This window comes from Sprattus sprattus (assembly GCF_963457725.1).
Source record: "Sprattus sprattus genome assembly, chromosome: 1".
In the NCBI taxonomy this organism is placed as follows: Eukaryota; Metazoa; Chordata; class Actinopteri; order Clupeiformes; family Clupeidae; genus Sprattus; species Sprattus sprattus.
The window spans coordinates 40,458,571-40,481,191 of NC_137920.1; the positions used below are offsets into that span (position 1 = coordinate 40,458,571).

The window sequence follows — 22,621 nt, forward strand, 5'->3', positions numbered from 1 at the left end:
CGTCCGCCATTCAGCAGCGCGTAGAGGGCCAGCCGGTAGCCTTCCCTGTAGACTCCCGGAGAGTCCTCTTGGTTCATCTTCTCACTCATGGAGGACATGGCAGAGAAGTCTGAATCCATTGTGTGTGTTGGATGGTACAGACCTGGTCACCCTGTCTGAGAGGTAGAGCACAGATAAAGAAGGGCCCAGCAGATGAAACAAATGACTTGAGTGACCTGATATACTTTGACTAGTCTCTTGCAATTACTGCTGCTGCAATGGTATTTTTGTTTTGTGTTTGTTTAAGATAAGATTAGTAATTAATTATACGTAAATTTAAAAAAATACCAAATAGAAACATACCTTTGAATGTGCTCAAATGTGAAACTCCCCTAATAATGAGTAGGTTTGACGCCTAGGTCTCCAAAGGCATTGTGCTGGATGAAGGTGTGCTAGACACAGCAGCTGTCGGCTCAAGCGTCTTTTGCTTCAGACGTCTCTGACACGCTATGAGCTAATGAGGAACACTGCTGACTGTGCATGTGCGCGGCTAGAAAAAAAAAAAATCTATTAAGTCTACCATTATAGGTCTACTGCTACCTGTTTAAAACCTGTAACCCCACCCCTTGGGAACAGCACTCCTCTTAAACTTCAGGCTGAAGGCCTCGCCTGTCCCAGCACGAGAAAATACTTGACAGCCCTTTTTATGCTGAAAGGCGAGAGCCCTGGAGCAGAAAGGTAGAATTTGAACAGGGAATTTGTTCTCAGTGTAGATGCAGTGCTTTTGAAGAGAGTTGTCTGTGCGCTCACGCGGAACAAGGAATGATGAAGCAACCAGAAAGAGAAGGTGATTACTGATGTTTATTGCAAACAGGAAGCCTTGAGTAGGGCACACAAGAAAGCAAAGACACAGGAAGATACATGTACATATAAGTGGTGCTCACCACAGCTGGAGACCAATCAAGTAGTGCCATATTATTTCTTTTTCTGAAGGGCAACCAAACTGAATTTACCCAATAACTATCTTCTTCATTGCACAGTACAACATATGACAACAAAAGCAAACTTCAGTCTACGCTTGCCAGATTTCACCAAAGTGCTGGTGGCTGGACAGAGTAGAGGCCAAAGCAGGCGCTGTTTGTGTTTATTAGTTTCCCTTTCTCTCCACACTTTTCTCTGACCGTCATTGAACACTCTAACAGACCAACACTGCTCTTTAGGTTAAAGAACATATCATTCTATGGCCACCTTAGCAAACTAGTAAGTGGTGTACTAGGATGGATATCAACCTTCATTTTTTTTGTTTTCTGCTCATGCTACAAATGAGCCATATTAATACCTCCATCATTCACAGGCTTTCAAAACCATGGAAACCATTTGTTTACTTTCTAGCAGGAGAGGGGGACTTCGTAAATCTGGGAGGGGTGGGGGATTTGGCACTCCTTGGTGGAGCTGGGGAGGGAGACTTAACAGATGGAGGTGGGGTTGGGGTTGGGGACTTGACGCGAGATGGAGGAGGAGCTGGGGAGGGGGACTTGACGCGAGCCGGGGGTGGGGCTGGGGAGGGAGACTTGACGGATGGGGGAGGAGTTGGAGTTGGGGACTTGACGCGAGCTGGAGGAGGAGCTGGGGTGGGAGACTTGACGGACGGAGGTGGAGTTGGAGTTGGGGACTTGACGCGAGCTGCGGGTGCAGGAGACTTGGGAGGGACACCTGGTTTAGTCGTCTGCCCCAGCTTGGGTTCAGGGACGTCATCTCCATGCTTGTACACGCTCACGGTGATCTCCACAAACTCACCGCCGTACTTGTTCCGTACATTAATGCTGTACTTGCCAGAGTCTTCAACGGTTACGGTGTTGATGTTGAGACTGGCATACTTGCCGCCCTCGAAAGCAATCTTGTTGTGTGCATCAGATACCACCTCCTGCTCGTTCTTGAACCAGGTGACCTCTGGGGTGGGGTCACCCCACACTGTGCAGGTCAGGCTCAGGGACTAATGGGAAGAAAATGAATGATGACACAGAGGCTTTCACACTATTAAAGAGCATGGTGAAACTACACAACAGCTTCCATGACCAGAATTCTGTCCATGAACACCACCAATGATGCTGCAGAGTCATCCCAGATGCAGAGTTAAGCACTTTGAGCTGCATTGTTTTGTATGAAAGGTGCTATACAAATAAAGTTTATTATTATTATTATTATTATTATTATTATTATCCCTTTCTATGACTGTGATTTTCATTATACAGGACAGATCTTAACACAACACTAAAGCACAAGAATACCTTCTTCTCCATGATGGTGACGACATCTGGCAGACCACCGACCACTCTACCGCGGTCTGTGGAAGAAAGGACGATCATTATTGTGGAAACTGTAATCATATTGTATATATAATGTTATCGCAATTATCTACATGGCACACTAGACTTACTTTTCTCAGCGAAGGCAGCAGCCCTATGGAATGAAAGAAATAGAGAAAGATGACATGCATGATTACATGAAAACTCATTTATTATACACATATTCCAAAAAAATATAGATACTGTTGAGTAAATCAAGGTTAATCTTAACGTACTTCAGCCTCTGGAACTCTGCGTATGCATCAGCATATGCTGTATACAAAAAAGGGAGAACGTTTGAATTAATTCAACTTCACGGGGTCATCCATAACCAGCGTATGACAAATTTTAATTGCCAAACCTGACCTTTTAATTACTAAAAAGGATAAATGTGAATATATACAAGCAACACTTCCACATCAAGCCTATTTTTAGTTTTATTTATGTTTCTGAAGCTGTGCATGTTTGACAGCAAATTAAATTGAAATAAAGGTTACTTGGGAGGCAATAAATCTGTTCCATGGCTCTCATGCGTTTCTATGGCAACATTGAAGCTCACATGATCACAATCAAACAAGCTACACAAGCTACACATGGCCACTTTGGCCATCCATATATTTTGTCGGACGATGGGCTTGCCTTGTCCGGAGAGGTCAAAAGTGCGACTGTGGGACATGGTGGCATCCTGGATCTCAATGGTGTAGTGGCCCTTCTCCTTGTCAGTTGGCTCACAGATCTGCATCCAGGCCATCTCAGCCGTGCCTCCAATCCTCATCTTCTCAGATGACGCAATCTTGACATCCCTGTAGGGGAATAGATGACGCATTTGTCAGTAGCCCCCCCAAAAAAGTACTTTCCCAGACAGAAGCAAGCGACATAGTGCTCTTAAACCAGGACACCAGCAAGTTTCTAGAAGATGCTGCACGCTCAAGGCGGTTATGGAGTTATGAAGTTGTGGCGTACTTGTGGAACCAGTGGCTCTTCATCTCCTCCGTGAAGTACTTCATGTAGCACTGCAGCCGGATGCCTTCAGGGGTGCACTGGAGCACCAGCTCAGAGGCAGAGGAGCCTGTGGGAGGGGCACAGGAGACATAACATGCCAGTCAGGCGTCTGCCAACCAGTGGGCACAGAACTTGTAAAAACAGAGGTTGATTGCAAGTGGATTTGGATGTAAATTTGTGGAGTGATGATTGGTGACTTAGCAGAAGATGTGTCATACATACCAGCAATATGAGAAATAGCATTGATGATGTCATCAAACACTGCAAATATATAAAAAAGAGGCAGATGATGAAAATACCAGAATTAAATTGTATTATTTGTATTATTTGTATAGTGAAATGCTGAGGAGATAGAAGACAATCAGAAGGTTTCAGTGCTGACCTGAGCCAGAAATGTCAAAAGCAGATGTGTCCTTTCCTCTGTCATCACTTAGAGTGGCTTTGTAAACACCCTGGTCTTTTCTGGAGAACTGTTTGACACAGAAATAACTTTTATGACAGTATAACAATATTCACAAGTATTACAATAGTGCTAACTTAAAGCCACCCGACCTTCTGAGATTACAATATCAAAAGTATTGAATATATATATAAAAAACTTCTACATTACAATGGGTAACAGAACTTTACCATCGGAATAGGGAGTGTGCAACTTCCAGACATCACATTTGGTGCGACATCAAGGACAATCTCCTCATCGTCCTTGAACCAATGGAAGGTAGTCTCCTTCTTCACATTAGCAAGCTATGACAAAGGCCAAAAACATCTTAGGGTTCCTCTTAGATGACTGCATGACATTAGAACTGTGCACACAGTGACTGTTTTACCTTGCAGGTCAGCATGACAGTGCAGTCATCATCCACATAGAAGGAAAGGTACTCTGAGAAATGAGGACCTAAATGGAAGTTTAAAAACTCAACATTAGAAGAGCAATCACAGGGCTTTGGGAACATTAGGTATTTAGGGAGACAATACCTAAATCACAACAATACATCTATGTGACACGAATAACTGAAGTCAGGTATAATTATAATATCATTTATGTCAAAATGCACTTCACAACCTTGTTTCCTGACGAACTCCTTCCTTTGGAAATCAGCCTCTTTCAGTGCAGCTTTGAAAACTGAAAAAGAGCAGATGATAAATCAATGATTATTTTTACAGGCTTGCATAAATGTGCCACCCATACATAAGACAGGGTAAACTACAGTTAAAACCTCTCACCATCTCCCACCAATACACACGACATGGTTAACTACATTTAAAACTTCTCACCATCTCCCACCCATACCTAAGACAGGGTTAAATACAGTTTAAACCTCTCACCATCTCCCACCAATACATAAGACAGGGTTAAATACAGTTAAAACCTCTCACCATCTCCCACCCATACATAAGACAGGGTTAAATACAGTTTAAACCTCTCACCATCTCCCACCAATACATAAGACAGGGTTAAATACAGTTAAAACCTCTCACCATCTCCCACCAATACATAAGACAGGGTTAAATACAGTTAAAACCTCTCACCATCTCCCACCAATACATAAGACAGGGTTAAATACAGTTTAAACCTCTCACCATCTCCCACCAGGACCAGGGAGCTTTGGTTCTTGGCTTTTCCATCGGTGATCTGAACGGTGTATGACCCCTCGTTGTCTCTGGTGAAATGCTCCACCATCATCTGGATGACACCAGTTGCAACATCATGGCTGATCTTGATGCCCTAGATCATGTTAAAAAAGAATGAAAGAAGTAGTCATTCAGAAAAAGTAATGTTAGAAAGTGCATTGTAAGACGGCAAAGCTTGAGATATCATCTGGCGTCATGTGCTGGTAAAGTGGAAACTGAAGGTAAGTTGACATGGTACCATACCTCACCGTTGACGACCTCCTTTTTATTGAAGATGAATCGATAGGACACAGCAGGGGACATCTTCAAGCACTGCAGCCAGAAGCGCACATGGCCCTTCTCAAGGACCTCGTAGCTCAGTGTAATCTTCAGAGGGACAACTAGAAATGACATGGAACTATCAGTAACATTATCATTCTAATTGGAAATCGATGTATTTCTTATTAAGTCATCAACGCAACCTCAACAACTACATGAATGTATTCCTAAAGCCTCAAACGAACTGAAGCAATCATCATTTTAAATATCTGACTTGGGACTCACTTGGGTGTCTGATATTGTAGCTGAGTTCAAGCATTTTCTTCAAATCTGCAGAGAGAATACAAGAATCCAAATTCAAGATCAGATAATAAAATAAGAGAACCATAAAAAACAACATGAATCCCTAGTGGTCTACTTCACCAACCTTCCTCAGTGATTTTATGACTAGCAGAGACACCATCGGTATCAGTCACAGCCACAGAGTAGATGCCCAGATCAGCTGCCTCTGGATTAGTGAAGGTCAACTTGGAGCTTCAGAAGGGAAATACACAAAAACACAAAGATATCTTGTTACAAATGATGAAATGCTCATGAAATCAAACTTTAACAATGTGTAAAAATCTCAATGTTTGAGATTTGAGCCTCAAAGAGACCAAGATTAATGTGAAGAGAGGACACTCACTGTTTTCCTCCAGATGAAATGGTGACCCTTCCAGAATCAGCGATTTCTTTGTAGGACTTTGACCACGCAAACTTGGAGCTCTCGGCAATCTCACATGCTTCAAAAGACAAAAAGATGTCTCCAGTCTCCTCATCAACTCCACAGACAATCTCCTTTGTACCTTTGCAGAAAAAAAGAGAGGACAGAAAAGTTATCAATTATGGCTAATGGAGCTAAGATTAAAATAACATGATCGACTCATTAGCAATGCTATTAAGAGTGGTCAGTTATTATTTTAAACATTATACTGACTCACAGGTTTAACATGGACATAATATTGATTCATTGAAATGCATGGTCTGTCTTCTGCAATTTGCAGTGAGGTCCTACCTGCCAAGGCTTTAGCCACCACTGAATCAGAGACATCAGAGGCCTTGCCAGTTCCGTGCTCATTCACAGCACGTACTCTAAACACATACGCAGCTCCGGCTTCAAGACCCTTCACCTGAACACAAATGTGATGGAATTATGATTTTCAGTAGCAAGCGATTTATTTCAGTTCCACAGGTCCTTCAGAGCACCCTGAACATCAAAGTGAATGGTGGTTTTAGTACGTAGTATCACAAAAAGACCTTTACCTTAAAGAAGCGGTGGTTGATTGCTTCTTCAGTTACGGCGACAAAGTCTTTGGAGCCCTTCTTGGCCTTCTCCAGGACGTAGCCGGTGACGGGTCCCTGGCCGGTGTATACCGGGGCTTTCCACTGAACGATCATGGAGTGATCACGCACCTCAGAGAACTTGATATCATAGGCTGGGCCTGAAGATGAGAGGTCAAACATCGCATTCAGAACTCTGTACTGTGTGTATCATTTGCAAATTCATGATACAGTCTAATACCAAGTCACTAAATCCAATGGAGCAATATATTTATGATTGATTTTACTCCCACATCTGACACTAGTGGTTCATGGTAAAGTACTATAGTAACAGTAATGAACATGGCAGCACTAACCTGGTTCAGCCATGGTCCAGGCCTCACAGAGGAAAGGTTTGCTGGGTTCAGATGGAACCCCCACACCTGCCAGGTTCCCAGCTTGGATCTTAAACTCATAGGCCACTCCAGCAGTGAGGTTCTCTACCTGCACAGAGAGCAGAGCACGCTGCTTAATGACGCAACATCTTCACCATTATCAGAATGTATGTGTGTCTAAGATGACCAATCCACCCTAACAGGGTTGTTTTTAGTAACATTACTGATCAATTCAAACATCACTGAGCTATCTGATGGCCTGACCCAATAGAGCTACAATGTAGGAGTTTCAGTATACTGTAAGTCTACTTTACTGGTCTTGTGCTGACATTCTTAGTTTAAGATACCTGGCCATTGAGACATGACCGGTGATTTCCATTATTTTTGACAACTGAAGGTGGTAACATTACCTTGAGGACTCTTTCCTTTGAAGGGGCTGTTTTGATCTCTCTCCACCTGAGTGTGGAGGCCTCACGCTTGTCTACGTAGTAGGCTTTGATCTTGGTTCCTCCAGCGTTCTTGGGGCGCTTCCAGGCCAGAGTCATGGAGGACCCGTCACAGCTGAGCATGGTGATGCCGTGGGGGGCAGAGGGGGCAGCTGTGATTGGACGGAGAGGAACACGTGACCCCTGTTCTCTTTTGCATTTTGAAAATTGAAGCCTGGAGATGACTTGCCAGAATTTGTATATTAGCAAAGGTTATGCCCAAAGTCATTTCATCTGAAGGCATTGCATTTGTTTACAAATTTCAAAGTAGGTGAACATTGTTACATTTCTCACCTCCGTTTCAGCCGAATTTCCCATGGCTGGTTGAAGACATATTACACATAGCATACCATATCTATAGGCTTGTACTATGTTCCTCCATGGGGAAGAATAATTACATTAGATTTCACCTCAATAAGGTTTTTTTTTTGTTCATGTGTAATGTTTTTTTTTTGCGCCGAATCACTATACATTGGCCCTGTTTTCTTGTATATAAAAGATAGTTCTGAAATATAATCAATGTAAGGATTAAGGATTAAGGATTCAATCAGTTTACTATTTAAATAGTAAACCATACAGGTGAAACCAGTGAACATGCACTTTACACTAAAACTATCCCTGTTCAAGATCCACGTGCAGTATGTCAATTCAGTGGACACTATGTGACTCCCTCAGCGTTTTATTATATTTTGAGTTAGTCTTGCAGTGATAGCAGTGATGAATCTGTTCAAACTCATAAAAACAGAACACTCCTGCTTTGACTGGAGGGGTGGGGGCGGTGGCATGAAAACTTGTTTCAGCGTGAAGTGGGCTTTAGGCAAGAGGTACTATTAACCTGTGATAGTGAGGCACACATCATACATACCATACCATACACCCTCTATGGAACAATAACACATTTCATGTTTAGAAACACTCTGTAGTCTCAGATGTTTTCTTTCCACAACACACAACACCACTATATAGAACATGACTGTTTCATTATGACAGAGACTGCGTGAGAAGAGCACTTACAATAAGGTATTCTGTGGGTACAAAATCCATTTGACCCTCTGGAGAATCATAACTGATATGCATAATGCAAAAGATAGAATAGTCTCTCTAAAAATGATACAAATATATAAAAATTAAAAACACAATACAGTCTATCTGTCCAGATCCACAGTCTGCATTGGGATGTGTGGGCTGACTTACTGAGGGCAGCATCCACGAAGAGAGGGTCAGACTCCTGGGACTCATCACTGAGACCGTAAGTGTTGACGGCCTGGACTCTGAAGGCGTAGGTTTCTCCTTGCACCAGACCATGGACCACAAACCTGGGCACAAAAAGCAACAGCTACATAAGCGATGGGCCTTGTCATATACATCAGTCTTCACATCTCAGAGTGCTATTATTTCAATATGAAAGATGATTAAAACAAGGAAACCCACGGTGAATAATAAGCGGCGCTAATTTTACGTCTATCTAGATTTAGCATGTTCTCGGATTACAGCTATTTTTACCTTGAACCTTTAAATATATTGTGGCTCTAGCTGTTTAGATTAGCTTATTTGGTAGCCTGATGGCACGAAACAACACAACACCTACTGTATTCTGTAACTAAAAATCATAGGCATTTTGGCATAATTTTGGCTTCATGCCTAGACATAATTATGTGACATTAACTCAAATGGTAACACAGTCACTCAGATGACATTTAGGGCCTCGTTTCTCATCCCATTTCAGTCGAAAAGAGTGACTATGCCGGTAACCCACCTGGTGTGTTTGTATGGCCTGTGGTTGCAGGGCACCCATGTCTTGGCGCCCTGCATGCAGGCATCGATGTAGTACCCCACAAGGTTGTTGGGGTGCTTGGGGGCATCCCACTGCACGAAGACAGAGCTCTTGGTGTTCCTGGTGGCCACAACCTTCCCAGGTGCAGAGGGGACACCTACAAAGAGTTCATGATTTGAGTTGTGTGCATATTATTTTGTCACTGTTGATAACTGTGTTAATGACTGAGTGCCACATATACTATGTTTACTATAGTATTTATTGGGGTGGTGTATAGGTTAGACAGATATAGATGTACAGAAAGATAAATGCCTGTAGTAACATCCATCAAAGGTAACCAAACAACATTCTTTACCTGTATTGTCTCAAACTGACTGTCATGCAAGGTAACTGCTTTTGGTTGTCTTTACAGATTTCAAATAAAGGCTAGTGTGGTGTCAATATCAGTGGACTAGTGCTTTAGTCATAGGCTGTGTGGTGTCATCATCAGTGGACTAGTGCTTTAGTCATAAGCTGTGTGGTGTCATCATCAATGGCCAGTGATGTAAATCCACATGTGACACAGCAATCAGAGAACTTCAAAGGAATTGTGTTGTTATTGAAAGGGGAGAGTCTGTGAAGGTTCATTGGCAGCTATTTTGGCTTTGCTTTTTAAGATAATACATTACATACCCACAGCATTCTCACTCCCTGAAAAGAAACACAGTACAACTCTAACGTTACTATTATTTCCTATTTGACATTGGTTTTTAAAATTATATTTATTGTATATCACTATTATTGTATCTCTCTTGGAAAAATGAGAATCAGCAAAAGATTGGGCTCATTACATTTTGGTCCTTCGGTCATTGAAAGTCGTACTGGAATTTGTTATTTGAATTTGTTACTATCATCTCCTAAGTGACAGTTATACATCTCTGAAATAGATGACTCTTGGGATAAGGATGAAAAGATATTTGAAGGAGAGCAGGCATTGTGATAGGATGGGCCCATCAAGATGTCTGATCACCTGTAGATCTCCATGCATCAACAGATCAACAGATCAACAGATCAGATCGACAGATTCAATCCACAGGTGCTCTAAAAACATCTATATCTGTGGAACTGCGCCATCTTACCATGGGGGTCACTCTTTTGGATGAGATCGGACGGCTCTGAGGCCTCACTGGACCCGTATCTGTTGACTGCAGTCACACGGAAGCGGTACGCTTTCCCGTCCTCAAGATCAAAAATGGGGTAGCGAGGGGAGCACAACTGCACAGCTGTGTTCAGTCTCTGCCACAGCCGGCTGTCCCCCACAGACTAAGGGGAGAGGGGTGGGGTGGTGTGACTGTGAGTTGTTGGCAGAATGAGCTACACAAGGGAAGATGATTCATCTGTCCTCTGGCATACCTGTGACTACTAGGGTACAGTTACACAACAAGGTGTGACATCGGATTCCACAAAGCCACATTTCAAATTAGAACTTTAGGTCGGTTGAGAACATTCGATTTGTTGCCATACACTAAAATGTTAGTATGGCAACCCTTTTAAAGGCCAAAATGATGCCAATTTAACACTGAATGGAATTAATTTAAAGTCAAATGGACTTTTAGAAACGGGCCAATAAACCAGTGTTGATATGCCAAAAACGTATGAATCATTGAGGTTCACAGAGCAGATGTGTAATCTTTTCTGATATGGTGAGTGTGGTGGTATGGTTTTAGGAGTAACTACTGTGGAAGTAACCACACCTTCTCGATGAGGTACCACAGCGGCGCCCGTCCACAAGGGTTGGGCGGAGTCCAGCTGAGGACTATAAAGGTTTTGTTTATCTCTGAAGCATGCACTTCAGTGGGCGGGCCTGGCAGGGTGACGTAACCTACACATGTACAGAAGAGGAAGTCAGTCTCAGAGTATCACACTTGTGATTTGTGATTACACTGCAATTGGGCTTGGTTCTTCATACCTGTTACCTAAATAGAACGGTTACCTGAGAAGCCATGAAAGTACTTTATCTTTTGATCACTTTAATTATCAGTGACTGATTCTAAATTGGACTAAATTGGTCAGTGGAGCCTGTTTATAAAGGCTTTTGTAATAGGTATTTGCCAGTTGTAGTGTAACCACATCTTTATTGCGTATTTCGGAAATCTGCTTATGTTAATCTACGGGTTTTGATTGGTTAATTTGTGAATCTAAATGCTCAATCTCATTCAAGCATCAGATGACATAATGAAGGTTATTATGAGAGAGATGACAATACTGAAGATGATAATGATGACTAGTTTGGTTATTATGACCATTAGTATTTTTGTTAATGTTAATTGTATTGCCGTTTTAGCTACAGTTAGGCCTACTCTAAAGCAATTTTAACCAGAAAGAACTAGATGTTTGGTTGACAGGTTATATTGTAGTATGTTTTAAAAGATTTTCAATAACATGGAATTAGATTAGGTTATTTTCTGTTACATTTACATTTGAGGGGATTTATAGCATTAAAAATCACTGTATTGGTTTAATAAGGTATTAAAGTATTAATTTATAAGGTATTATTTTTTTTAAATATTGGATTTAGCTTTGACAGCCAGTGTACCGTTCACCAAGTTATACTACCTTCAAGGTCCTCTTGGTGAATCACAATGTCATATTTCCCATCGATTTTAATCACTGTTTTAACAAACAAAGAAATTGTTGGATGATTTTAAAGCTCTCATCGCGTCGCAAATATCAAGCAAACGTTTACTCTTCAAGTGCAATCTACCCTGTGGCATATAACACATTGCTTGCGAACACAATCCTTGATAGACAGAATTACACCGGTAATCCTGGATAGACCGAATGATGAGCACATTTAGCATCTGGAATGCTGGCATGTTGAGGGGAACTGTGGTGTTTTCCTGCTGCAGATTTTTAGATAGTCGGGAATGTCTACCTTCAACCTCGCCCGCAGCAGAGTGAAGAGCAGAGACTCCACTGGACCTCCTGGAGGGGATGCTGATTCCGGCGCTGTTCACGGCCCGGACACGGAAGTGGTAGGAGTGTCCTACGGACAGACCACTAACTGGGTATTTGCAAATGTTGACGGGAGAGTCGTTGCATTGGACCCAGTCTGTGGAGCCAACTTTACGTCTGAAGAAGAAGAAAAAAATGAAGGGTAAGGCAATTGAGAGGAAAAAGAGTATTATTTTGATGGCTGACCTCAAATGCTGATGTCAACAAAACCAAATGGCTATTATGTTGCTGATCTCACTTAAAGACTGATGATACAAAACTCAATCACACTGATGACCTTCTACTTACATGACATCACTGACCAACACATCTGTTACTGAATGCTAGTATTAAATGTCCTGTTGAAACATTACCAGCTGCTTATTTCTCAGTTAGCAGTAGCTTATGACTTAAGTGTCAGTGATTCACCTGTCCACAAAGTATCCTTTGATGGCACCCTCGGTGGTGATGTTAGGGGGTTTCCAGGTCACCATGACGTAATCCTTGTTGGCATCGGAGGCTTTCACGTCCATGGGAGCGCCGGGTGCCCCGGCAACAGATGGAGCACCATCTGAGAAACAGACAGTGATCAGTGGAGTGGGCAGAGCAGTCCTACACAACGGCCTACCAACTCTGAAGCATTTTCAAAATGGTGGCTATGGTGCTGCTGAAACCACTGAATACTTCTACCAATACACCTGAAACGATTCAATCATAAAGTATTATTTAGACAATTGATCATTACATAGCTCATGAGGTCATACAAAAAATAAGTTGTGGCTGAAATGAGTTATCCATTTGTTGAACATGGAGAAGTGATTTCAATGTACCTTTCACAAAGAGGTAAGCTCTGTGTTCAACGGTCCCATCCTTACACCAAATGCGGACGGTGTACAGCCCCTCGTCGTCCTTGTTGAGATGGGGGAAGGTGAGGGAGGCAGCCCCTCCACCCACAGACATCTCTGCCCACTTAGAGGGTGCCAGCAGAGTCTCTGCACAGAGCAAAGATGACCACGATGAGCACTGAGGTTTTCAAATCTGTGCTGCTAGCAGAGCTAACCATATAATACAATAGCTTCAATCAGCTGCCCAGTTTATTGTCTCAAACGGTTCTATTATAACTAAAGCAAGTTATTAAACACTAAACTAATTTTTTTACCAGAGATTAGGCTATGCCAAGTCATTCAAAGTTTAGAATGGAGGTTTTTTTTTCACGTATGAAAACTGTTAGGGTTGCAGTGCTAGCATGCTAACGGTTGCAGTGCTATGTTCCCCCTTAACCCACTCCTTACCATCTCTGAACCACATGACATCAGGAGGAAGGTTGGGCAGGTCTGGTACAACAACCATGTTGGCAACAAGTTTGCATGATCCGCCCTCGGTGCCAAAGGTCACGCCAAAAGCATCCAACAAAGTAACGTCCAACTTGCTAGGATGAGTTGGAGTAATAGGCACTATAAGGCAAGCAAAAAACATTATGATACATATATACATATATACATATATGGAGACCTACAGAAGGGGATGAACCTCATATTTCAATCATAAACAAACCACGCATGAGCACAAACATTAAAGGCAAGTACCATTACAGGTAACATATTAGGACATTTAAATATAACACATTGTGATCTTTAAATGTTATATTTCACTAATACTATTTACTGTACAACACACAGGCCAAAATGGGTCACAAGTAATTGACACGAGATGACATCATGTTCAAAATGTATGATGATACATCATGTCATATGATAAACTAAGTCTACATAGAGCCATTGTTTGTGCATCAACGGAGCTTCTTCATGGCCTGTGATCTCTAAAACATCTCCTTGTGTTTTGGCTGGACTTTTGTTCCTCACTCACCTGAGCCGGGCAGAAGGGCAAGGTCTCCTACTCCTGCCGGTCCTGTGTGAAACAGTAAATGACTCTTAGACAAAAGTGAAGGGGCTAGTTCTCCCTTCAGCATGTGTTTGGTTCTAATGGTGGCAGATGTGCCCTGCCTCAGACTCACTCTTCACGGTGACGGTGGCCTTGGTGGTGGCCTTGCCATGGGTGTTGGTTGCCACGGCACTGTACTGAGCAGTGTCAGACATGGTGCATCTGCAGGGACATAAAGACACTTTGCATCAGATGTATTACAGTTTATGATGCTCACATTTAAATTTAACTTAGAGTTTAATATACAATAATGACCAGGTCAAGTTTGCTTAAGTCCACTTGGTGTTATAATAAGATTTAGCAAATTTTACTAATTCTACCATTGTCTAACATTATTTCACCTCAAAGTCATGAATTGTGTAGTTTTTTGAATAAACAACAAAGGGTTACACTCAAATAGTTGTCTCAATCGTCTCATATAGTTTTCTCAATCGTCTCAAATAGTGGTCTGACCTTAAATGTACTACAGCACATGCTGGACACATTTATTATAAGCCACTGACGTAATACTTAAACACTGGCTTAAACAAGGCTTATTTTAAGACATTTATTAATATGTTTAAAGTCTTATCGTTTTTGTATTATTTTGTTTTCCCAAAGTGCTGTCCCAGTGAGGTTTTAAAAACTATACATTTCTGTTCACCCTCTGAAAAGAGATTTTTCTGATATCTGTAATGGGTAACATCCGTAACACCACCATGTCAACACTACAGATATGACAGAATTGTTTTCATGGGTGATAATTCAATATGGCAGCAAAAGAGGGAACCAAAGGTCCAAATGTTAACGCAGACACTCCCTTCTTTCCACAGTCTTTCCTTTAACCTTCACACCCTCTTAAGATTGGGATGGGAGTTGTTTCCAGTTGTCCAGTTGTCAACATCCCGTATGGAAACTGACCTCACACAATAAGACTGTACTGTTGGGAGGCTGGGGGATCTGAGACATGCCCCTAGATCACTGGAAGGAACTGCTTCAGAGGTGAGAATAGAAGGAAGAAATGTGACCTTCACCCTGCGAGAACTATTTTAAAGCCTCTCCATTTCTTTGGCAGTGAACATGAGATCTCCCTGCTTGATATATCCCTCCACACACTTTATACGCCTTCTACCCACCCCCTCACTTCACCTTGAGGTAAGGTCTATGTGTCAAAAACAGGTACTTCTACTGTTCCACAGAAACACTTTTCATGTTCAGTTAAGAGACAGTGACTGCGGCTGTGAGGTCCTCTCTGACCCAGTTGTACAGTGACCACTCTGAGGGACCACATGTCAACCATTTTGAGATCGAATGACACTGAGCTCAGCATAGCGACATGAACAGCTGAGGCGTCTTGAAGACGAGGGCAGGACAAATGCCCCCCAACCAAGACTAAATAGGAAAGGCTCACACACACACACGGACTCCCAATGACTCTCACTGGCTGCCCTATATACACACACAGACTCCCAACAACTCTCACTGGCAGCCCCTGGGGCCTGCACTGCTCTACCCAAACTCTTTCTGCTCCTCAGGAGGCCAGTATCACTGCAGTTACAACAACAGTGAAAGTTACAGGAAAATGGTGAAATGTTCAATATCATGTAAAAAATGTGGTGGGGGAAAGGGGACGGTACAGAACTCATGCAAACTGTCATCTTCATTTTGTCATGGCTGCTATAAAATCATAAAATATGCTTGTTTTCATGATAAGGCCGTTCAGCTTCAGGTCCGTTTTCTTTGAAGGAGGGAGGGGAGTGACGGTAGGGGTGGGGGTGGAGAGAGATGGGTGGGGGGTTGGGGGGTTGGATTTCGCTTGTAGCTTGTGTTAGACTGTACCTGCTAATGATCAAGCTGTGGACTCCATACTTGCTCTCCATCTTGTACTTTCCTGGTGCACTGAGTGGGTCAACTGGCTTATCCCCCTTATACCTTGGAGTTCACAGTTGGGAAAGGTCAAAAGGTCACATAGTAAAACCAGACATACTCAGGTGGGCCCTGTAAAGGCCTCGAGTCTTTAAAACTTTTACTTGCAAAAATTCTGAGTATTTCTTTTACCATTTGACAATAGGAGCTGGGTTGCCTCCCACAGTGCAGAAGAGCTTCACAGGCATCTTCTCCCACAGAGTGTGAGCCCTCAGCTCGACCAGGAACTCTGGGGCCTTATCAGCTGACACAGAGATCTTCTTCTTGATGGACATCATCTCTTGCACCTGAGAGAGGACACATCACAAGAGGCATCATAGATGTCACAATGAAAACATTTTCATGTCCAGAAGGCTTTAACTGATAAGTCTTACATTTTTTTTAATAGGACCTAGGTTGTGATTGGACTTAAAGCTTTATCCTAAAAAGAAGTACGATAAGTAAGATAAATATAAAAGGTATTTCATTTCAATGTATTTCTTTTGTGTTCTCATGATAACACATGATATAAAAATGATATATTCAGAGTGCATGGCAGCATGGGAAATATTATTTGTGTGTGTGATGGAAAAGTACCTCTCTTGTAATAGCAAGACTTGTCACTGTGGTATGAGTGGCAACTTTAATTCTGGTCAGCTCCTTCTGCAGCTCAGCCAATCCCTTGCCACAGTGGGCAGCGACACGCTGATATTCTGGGACGTCATCAGCATTCCTGCACATAAACAACACATCAAATACTTCTGTGAAATATTCCTGTGTATTAGGCACCAGTAAGATCATGTCAATGGTTCAAACATTAATGTTAAAGCACTTGAGAAGACAGTTCTGTCAAAGTGGTGTAATGATGACTGTGCCCAGTGGAACAACACTATAACTAGTTTAGATTGAGTCCCCACAGACACAATAATGTGTAACCTTCTCATTCCTGACGTAATTGGTGAAGAGACAGATAAAGGTCACCAGGAAGAGTTGTGCATTCAACAAGTGCAAATGTGTGGCGCTGTCATTTAGGCCATATCATATCTCTCCTAATATCCACAGAGAAACTCGGTTCAAAGGCGTAATTAGTGCATCTGTGCAGCACAAGTGCAACTGCATAACTGCAACATTTCAAGCTCATGATGCAGTCATCTGCCCACGCTAACAGGCTAAAGTCACACACACACAGCCAATCTGTTCTCTGGCACATCGTTGGGTCGCTTTTGTTCCTATTATTTGGGTGCATATTCTCACTACCTAAATAACTGGCCAAGGGCCATGTGTCAAATGCCAAGAGAATTCCCCAGACATCATAAATTCCCTAGACACCATTCATTTCTCACACTGCAAAAATTCAGCTTTTAAAAACCAGAAAACAAGTAATAAAATGCCCTGGTAAGAAGAAATATCTTGTCAGACCAAAAAACAAGCATATATTGCCTTGATTTAAGATACTTCATCTTGCAAAGATTTCGTTTTTTTGCTGTGCAGACACCAAGATTGATTTATCAGCAGTGCCTTTATGAAGTAGAAAGTGAAAAGGGAAGACGGACCTGAGTGGGTGCAGAGCAACATTCTACTGCCATGCTACAGTAAGCAGATACACACTTCCATACAGTGAGGCGAAGGAGCAGCTCAGGGTTCTCTTACAGGGCCTTAAAATAGCCCCCCTAAAGAGAATGAGTGCTCTGGTCAGGGCAGACCCACCTCTCTTTGAATGCTGGAACTGTATAGGCTGGTTCCGCCATAGCCGTGCTGGCTTCAGCCTGCTCCTTTCTCACAGATTTAGAGCTTGATTTCCTGTCCAAGAAAAAAAAAAATGATCAGTGACCTTTGAACCTTTTGGCTCCGTAGTTTAGTTAGGAACGAGACAAGTGCTAGACTTCATTCAGTGACAAATATGTCCGTGAATAATGTCTTATATGAAAAAGGAAACTACTATCAGTATTTTATATACCAGTTTGTGTAAAACCAAGTTGGCAGAAAATAAACATACAGTACAGCCTTCTACAGCAAGCGCCTGAGAGGCTATGATTGCCATCATTGTTTTTCAATATGACATTTCCCCAAAATAATATTTGCAAGAGGATTAAATACAAGATTTGAATAATTCACTGTATCCACACAAGCATCTTTTCTCATCAGTGTTTTGGGCTTTGTAGTGATGTCCATATCAGTTTAGAGGTGTGGTGAGCAACCAAAGCACTGCACTGACCCCGCTGAAATATAATCCAAGGAAAGTGTGTTGCGTTGAGCATTTTAGCAGCTGTATGCAAGCATGAATGGTGTGTGGCAGAAGTCCTGCTCTCAAGGTCCATACCTCCCATTGACAAGACATTAGCCTCAAGTTGGATAATTCCATTCCACTGAATGCAGACGTGTGCAGACGCAACAAGAAGCACTTGGGTTCTTGAGTGACTAGGACCAGTCATGACTCCAGTAGATATCAATATTAATGAAGTGACTGCTGACTGTGTTGTCTGTGATGAAGTGGCCATTGCCAAATGATGGAGGTCGAAAGCAGCATAGCAGCTGTAGTTGACCTTCCAGGCTGGAGAGCATTTGCAGCAAGCATTTGCTGGCACGCAGCGTGGCCCAGTCACAATGAAACAACCCCCCCCCACCCCACCCCCCTACCTTGATGAGTGGGTCTGGACCACTTTCTTAGTGCTGTGATGGTGAACATGTTTTTGCTTCTGCTGATAAAATGGTATGGCCGTAGTAGGCATGTCGGGAACACTTCAAAAAGACCTAGCAACCACACCAAGTGTTGTGTGCAGAAATGTTTTACATTAGATAGAATGAACCAAACATGCACACATAGGTTATCAGGATTGAATTGGCAACATTCTAATGTGTAATGTTTCTTACATAGAAACATACACAGTTTAAGAGTTATGTAGCCTAGGTTTCAATTCATGCCAAGTCAACTATGCTAACAAGCAATTATACAGGAATTATACAGGAATGATACACTTCCAAGAGAGTGTGGAGGTTTTGACTCAGTACAGTTTCTCCAAAAGAGAAATGTCATACACCAGTATCATAAACTAGACCCCTGGGGTATTCTGAACCCTCTGGGGCACGGTAACGGCCCCTTTTTAGCATTCCGTCTTATCAGCACAGCTCAAGTACCTAACCATATCGAGTGAAAGTGCTATGATGAACTTTCATTGTCAAACACTAAAATACTGAGTAGAACTTTTAGGAAAAGTAATCCTGAGTGCTGTGAGAAAACAGGTGAGTTACAATTTGGAAATCTTCAGTTATTCAAATGATTTGAATGTTGAATGGTGAAATATACTTGCACAAGTAGGGACATTAACTAACAGGCTATTTTAGGCTATTTAATTTTTTATTTTACAGAGGCCAATTTCATCCAAATGACATTTGGACCAGACTGGTGACATTTGGAAAAACTATAAAAGGTGGTTATTCAGGTAATCAGTTGCCAAAATAATATTATCTGTATAAAATAGCTTACAGGTGGAAAGGTACATCCCCTCAGCCCCATAATATATTTCTTTCAAGAATATAAAGCAATGGGCTGTAGTTTATCGCCTATCAACTTTAATTGGTTTCACGTCTTTTCATAAAACATTTGAATTCACAAACAGTACCACATATCCGCATATCAATGATCCAACAAGTGTGTTTAATAGACCCAGGTCCAGCCTGTCTGAATACCCACGCATTAAGAATTAGAAAAAGAAAGCCTTCTTACCCCAAGAGAAATAAACAGCACAGAGCGTCGGAAGAGCAGCCTGAAACCGCTTGGGAGTCTCTTGCTGATGCTTACAAAAATATTGCTCTCAGTGAAGGAGGAATGCTATCTCCCTTCCATCCCATGTATGGATACTCTTAAGACTATATATAGCATTTACCTCAATTTTCACACGCATTTTCTACACATGTTGCCGGCTACAGGACGCAACGGCACAGAACAGTCTTAAACCAAATATATATTTTCTTTTGGATATTTTTGAAAAAATTAGACTATCCATTTTTGATCCTTGAAGACTGAGCGTATCGTGCGTTATATTCTGCAGACAACGTTCATAGTTTTTTTTTTAAAGGAAAGTACGAATGCAGATTGAAATGTGTAATTCAAAGAGGGAAAGGCAAAAACGTGTATGGACGATTTTATTCAGGAAAATGAAGTGTAGGCTAGTACATTAATCAGAAATGCATTTTCAGTTAGGGGCATTAGTCTTTGCAAATGACACCGTTTGTTTTTGTTCAGTAATTTAATTAAATTGAACTTCCGAATGGATGTTAACAGTGCTCTTCTTCTGCGACCTTTTTAGGGTTCTCCCACACACCCCTACCAGTCAACGCATTCACCAGCGGCTATTTTTAACAAGAGATTACTTTTGCAGAGACAAACTGTAGGAGATACATTCGCCGTATCATTGGAAAGCATATTAAATATGTAATTTTTTGAAATGAGTAAAAATGCTTGTTAAAACCAGTTTACTTCTGTAGTAGCCTAATACATACATTTTTGCACCACCTGGCACCTGATTGCACACAAGCGTAATGCACGTTTGCGTGCAAAACTATTTTCCTCCACCTTTGTAATCCACCCTGGATTTTCCCCCTCTTAACTTTAGCTATTCCTCAATGTCTTGTTTGATGAGTGAAGTACTTTGGCCCAGTCAAACAGTCAGACAACAAACCCTTCAGCACGAGTGAGATATCTGACTGACTTGTTGCAAATCTAGGATTGTAATCAAATCGAACCGTTTACCTCCCCACCATAACGTGCCTTGGCAAGGACTTTCCCTATGAAGTTGGGGGCTAATTCACATCAAAAGAGAAAGCCTGAAATAACCAGAAGCAAAATCAACCTCTCAAAAGCTTGCACGAGTAGGAGGTGAAAACAGCTGCCCCCAGGAGGACAATAGTTAGAGTGCAGTTTTAATTCACTGGCCAAGACACTTAGAGGGATACCATTACACTACACTGCGTTTTTAAGAGAGGTGGCAGGACACTCTTAAAGTTTTTCCTTCCTATTCACCATCTAGAAATAACAGTTACATTGACATCCACATTCACATAGCCTGCGTGTGCCAAGACTGTGTATGTTACAAATGAAAGCCCAAACTGCAGACCGATGACTACACTTCCTTGAGTTTGGCAACATTCAATTCTTCCATTGTGACAGCAATGACATTCAGCAGCATCATCTAAGTGTTACAAAAATAATGTACTGAATCTAGCAATACTGTTTCAATAAAATGCACCCACACATTCATAATGGAATGAATGAGATACTGCAGAGTCCAAGGTAATGTAGCCCACTGTTACTAAAACACCAGTAGTCCATGACTCAATTGCTCCCCGAAGTGGCCATCCACGGGAGTACCCTAGAAGGAGGAGGACTGGACGTCATATTTGTTCCATGCAGAACTATTTCTGTATATTCCGTGTGGTAAACTCCTCTAGGCAGCTGGAGCAGACAAAGCTTCAACAGAAAAGGGCAAAACGGATGCAAAAACAGATGCATTTATAATTTGTATCTCGTTCTTGTTGTTGCCATTCTGGACTAGAATTATGGTTCTCATGACTGTGACGCTCCAAGGAATCATTTGTAATTTAAAAAAAAATGCATTTTTACTACAGTATACCTGCAAGTACAATCTTCTCTAGAAACAGGTGCAGAAACACCTCTAGATCTTTGCACAAGTGTGTATAAAAGTATATTTTGAGCGAGTCATCATCAATCTCAGAATTAAATGGATTGTTCAGCATTACTTTCGATATGAATATTTATATTTCTTCATGTCATTGATGATGACAACAAAGATTAATAAATTGCATATTTTATTTAACTTCAGTTGAAAGTGTCTGTGTCACAGTGGCAACTAGAGGTCAAACTCCAGTTAGGTTTCTGCATGTGCCTCTATTTCCTCAGCTCACCTCTTCATGAAGACAACAGACTTGAAACATTCCATATAAAGTTTTACACTATGCTAAAATTAATTTAATTGTATGAAGATTTGTGCTTATAAAATTCTTTACATCTTTAAATAAAATATTGAGTCTTTTTATGTTTGTGTAAGCATAAGCTTGTCAAGCAAAGGTCATCATAGAAAACACACTTGAACATTTGACATAATGCCATAAAACATTTAAGTCAGCAGCAAACCTTTCGCAACAAAAACTTCCAAAAACGAACTAATGAGAAAAGAATCACTTAGGTTTCCCTGAACTACACAATGTTATTCTAGTGAGGCGAGTTTTCTTATATTTCTCTCAGCACTACATCCAAGTGTTAAACAATATTTATGACTAAATGATGAAGTGTCAAACACTGTTTAATGAACAATATTTCATTACAAAGACAAAAAAAAAACACATAATTTCGCCAAATATTTGATTTATTCTGAAAACACTTAAGGAGTAGATCAATTCTCACGTGAACCACCTGGAAATAAATACATCCATGCCATCTCCAGTAGAATGCTCAAATAATAAATACATTGTGGTAAATCTACACAAAGCATGGACTAGGAATGTGTGAGCGAGGAAGTAATTGGCCTATGTTTGCATCTAAAACTGCCATTCAGATGCCTTTGACATGACCATAACACTGCAGGGTTCACATATATAAATAATGCATACTTTATATTGATCTCAGTGAATGGCACA

General features: G+C 41.5%; 2 protein-coding genes across 2 annotated transcripts; both read right to left on the reverse strand.

Annotated features, from left to right (window-relative positions):
* Positions 1-822: 822 nt before the first annotated feature.
* On the reverse strand, positions 823-19,808 carry myom2a (myomesin 2a). The gene is made up of 34 exons (XM_080849295.1): positions 19,692-19,808; positions 18,605-18,718; positions 17,675-17,767; positions 16,565-16,700; positions 16,121-16,275; positions 15,902-15,994; positions 14,157-14,245; positions 14,009-14,050; positions 13,435-13,596; positions 12,973-13,134; positions 12,572-12,713; positions 12,084-12,280; positions 9,152-9,326; positions 8,590-8,711; positions 7,321-7,508; positions 6,893-7,019; positions 6,519-6,697; positions 6,271-6,385; positions 5,902-6,061; positions 5,644-5,750; positions 5,502-5,546; positions 5,202-5,338; positions 4,908-5,052; positions 4,390-4,449; positions 4,154-4,221; positions 3,957-4,070; positions 3,709-3,796; positions 3,549-3,587; positions 3,288-3,393; positions 2,964-3,127; positions 2,561-2,597; positions 2,417-2,439; positions 2,268-2,323; positions 823-1,972 (listed from the first exon to the last, which is right to left on the reverse strand). The coding sequence occupies exons 2-34, from the start codon at positions 18,694-18,696 to the stop codon at positions 1,361-1,363; spliced, it is 4,230 nt and encodes a 1,409-aa protein (XP_080705421.1). The 5' UTR covers positions 18,697-18,718; positions 19,692-19,808; the 3' UTR covers positions 823-1,360.
* On the reverse strand, positions 9,505-12,024 carry LOC308364608 (myomesin-2-like; the record flags this gene model as incomplete). The annotated part of the gene is made up of 4 exons (XM_080837792.1): positions 9,505-10,471; positions 10,903-11,030; positions 11,765-11,818; positions 11,967-12,024. 4 exons carry the CDS (start codon positions 12,022-12,024, stop codon positions 10,250-10,252), a joined length of 462 nt encoding a protein of 153 aa, XP_080693918.1. The 3' UTR covers positions 9,505-10,249.
* Positions 19,809-22,621: the final 2,813 nt, after the last annotated feature.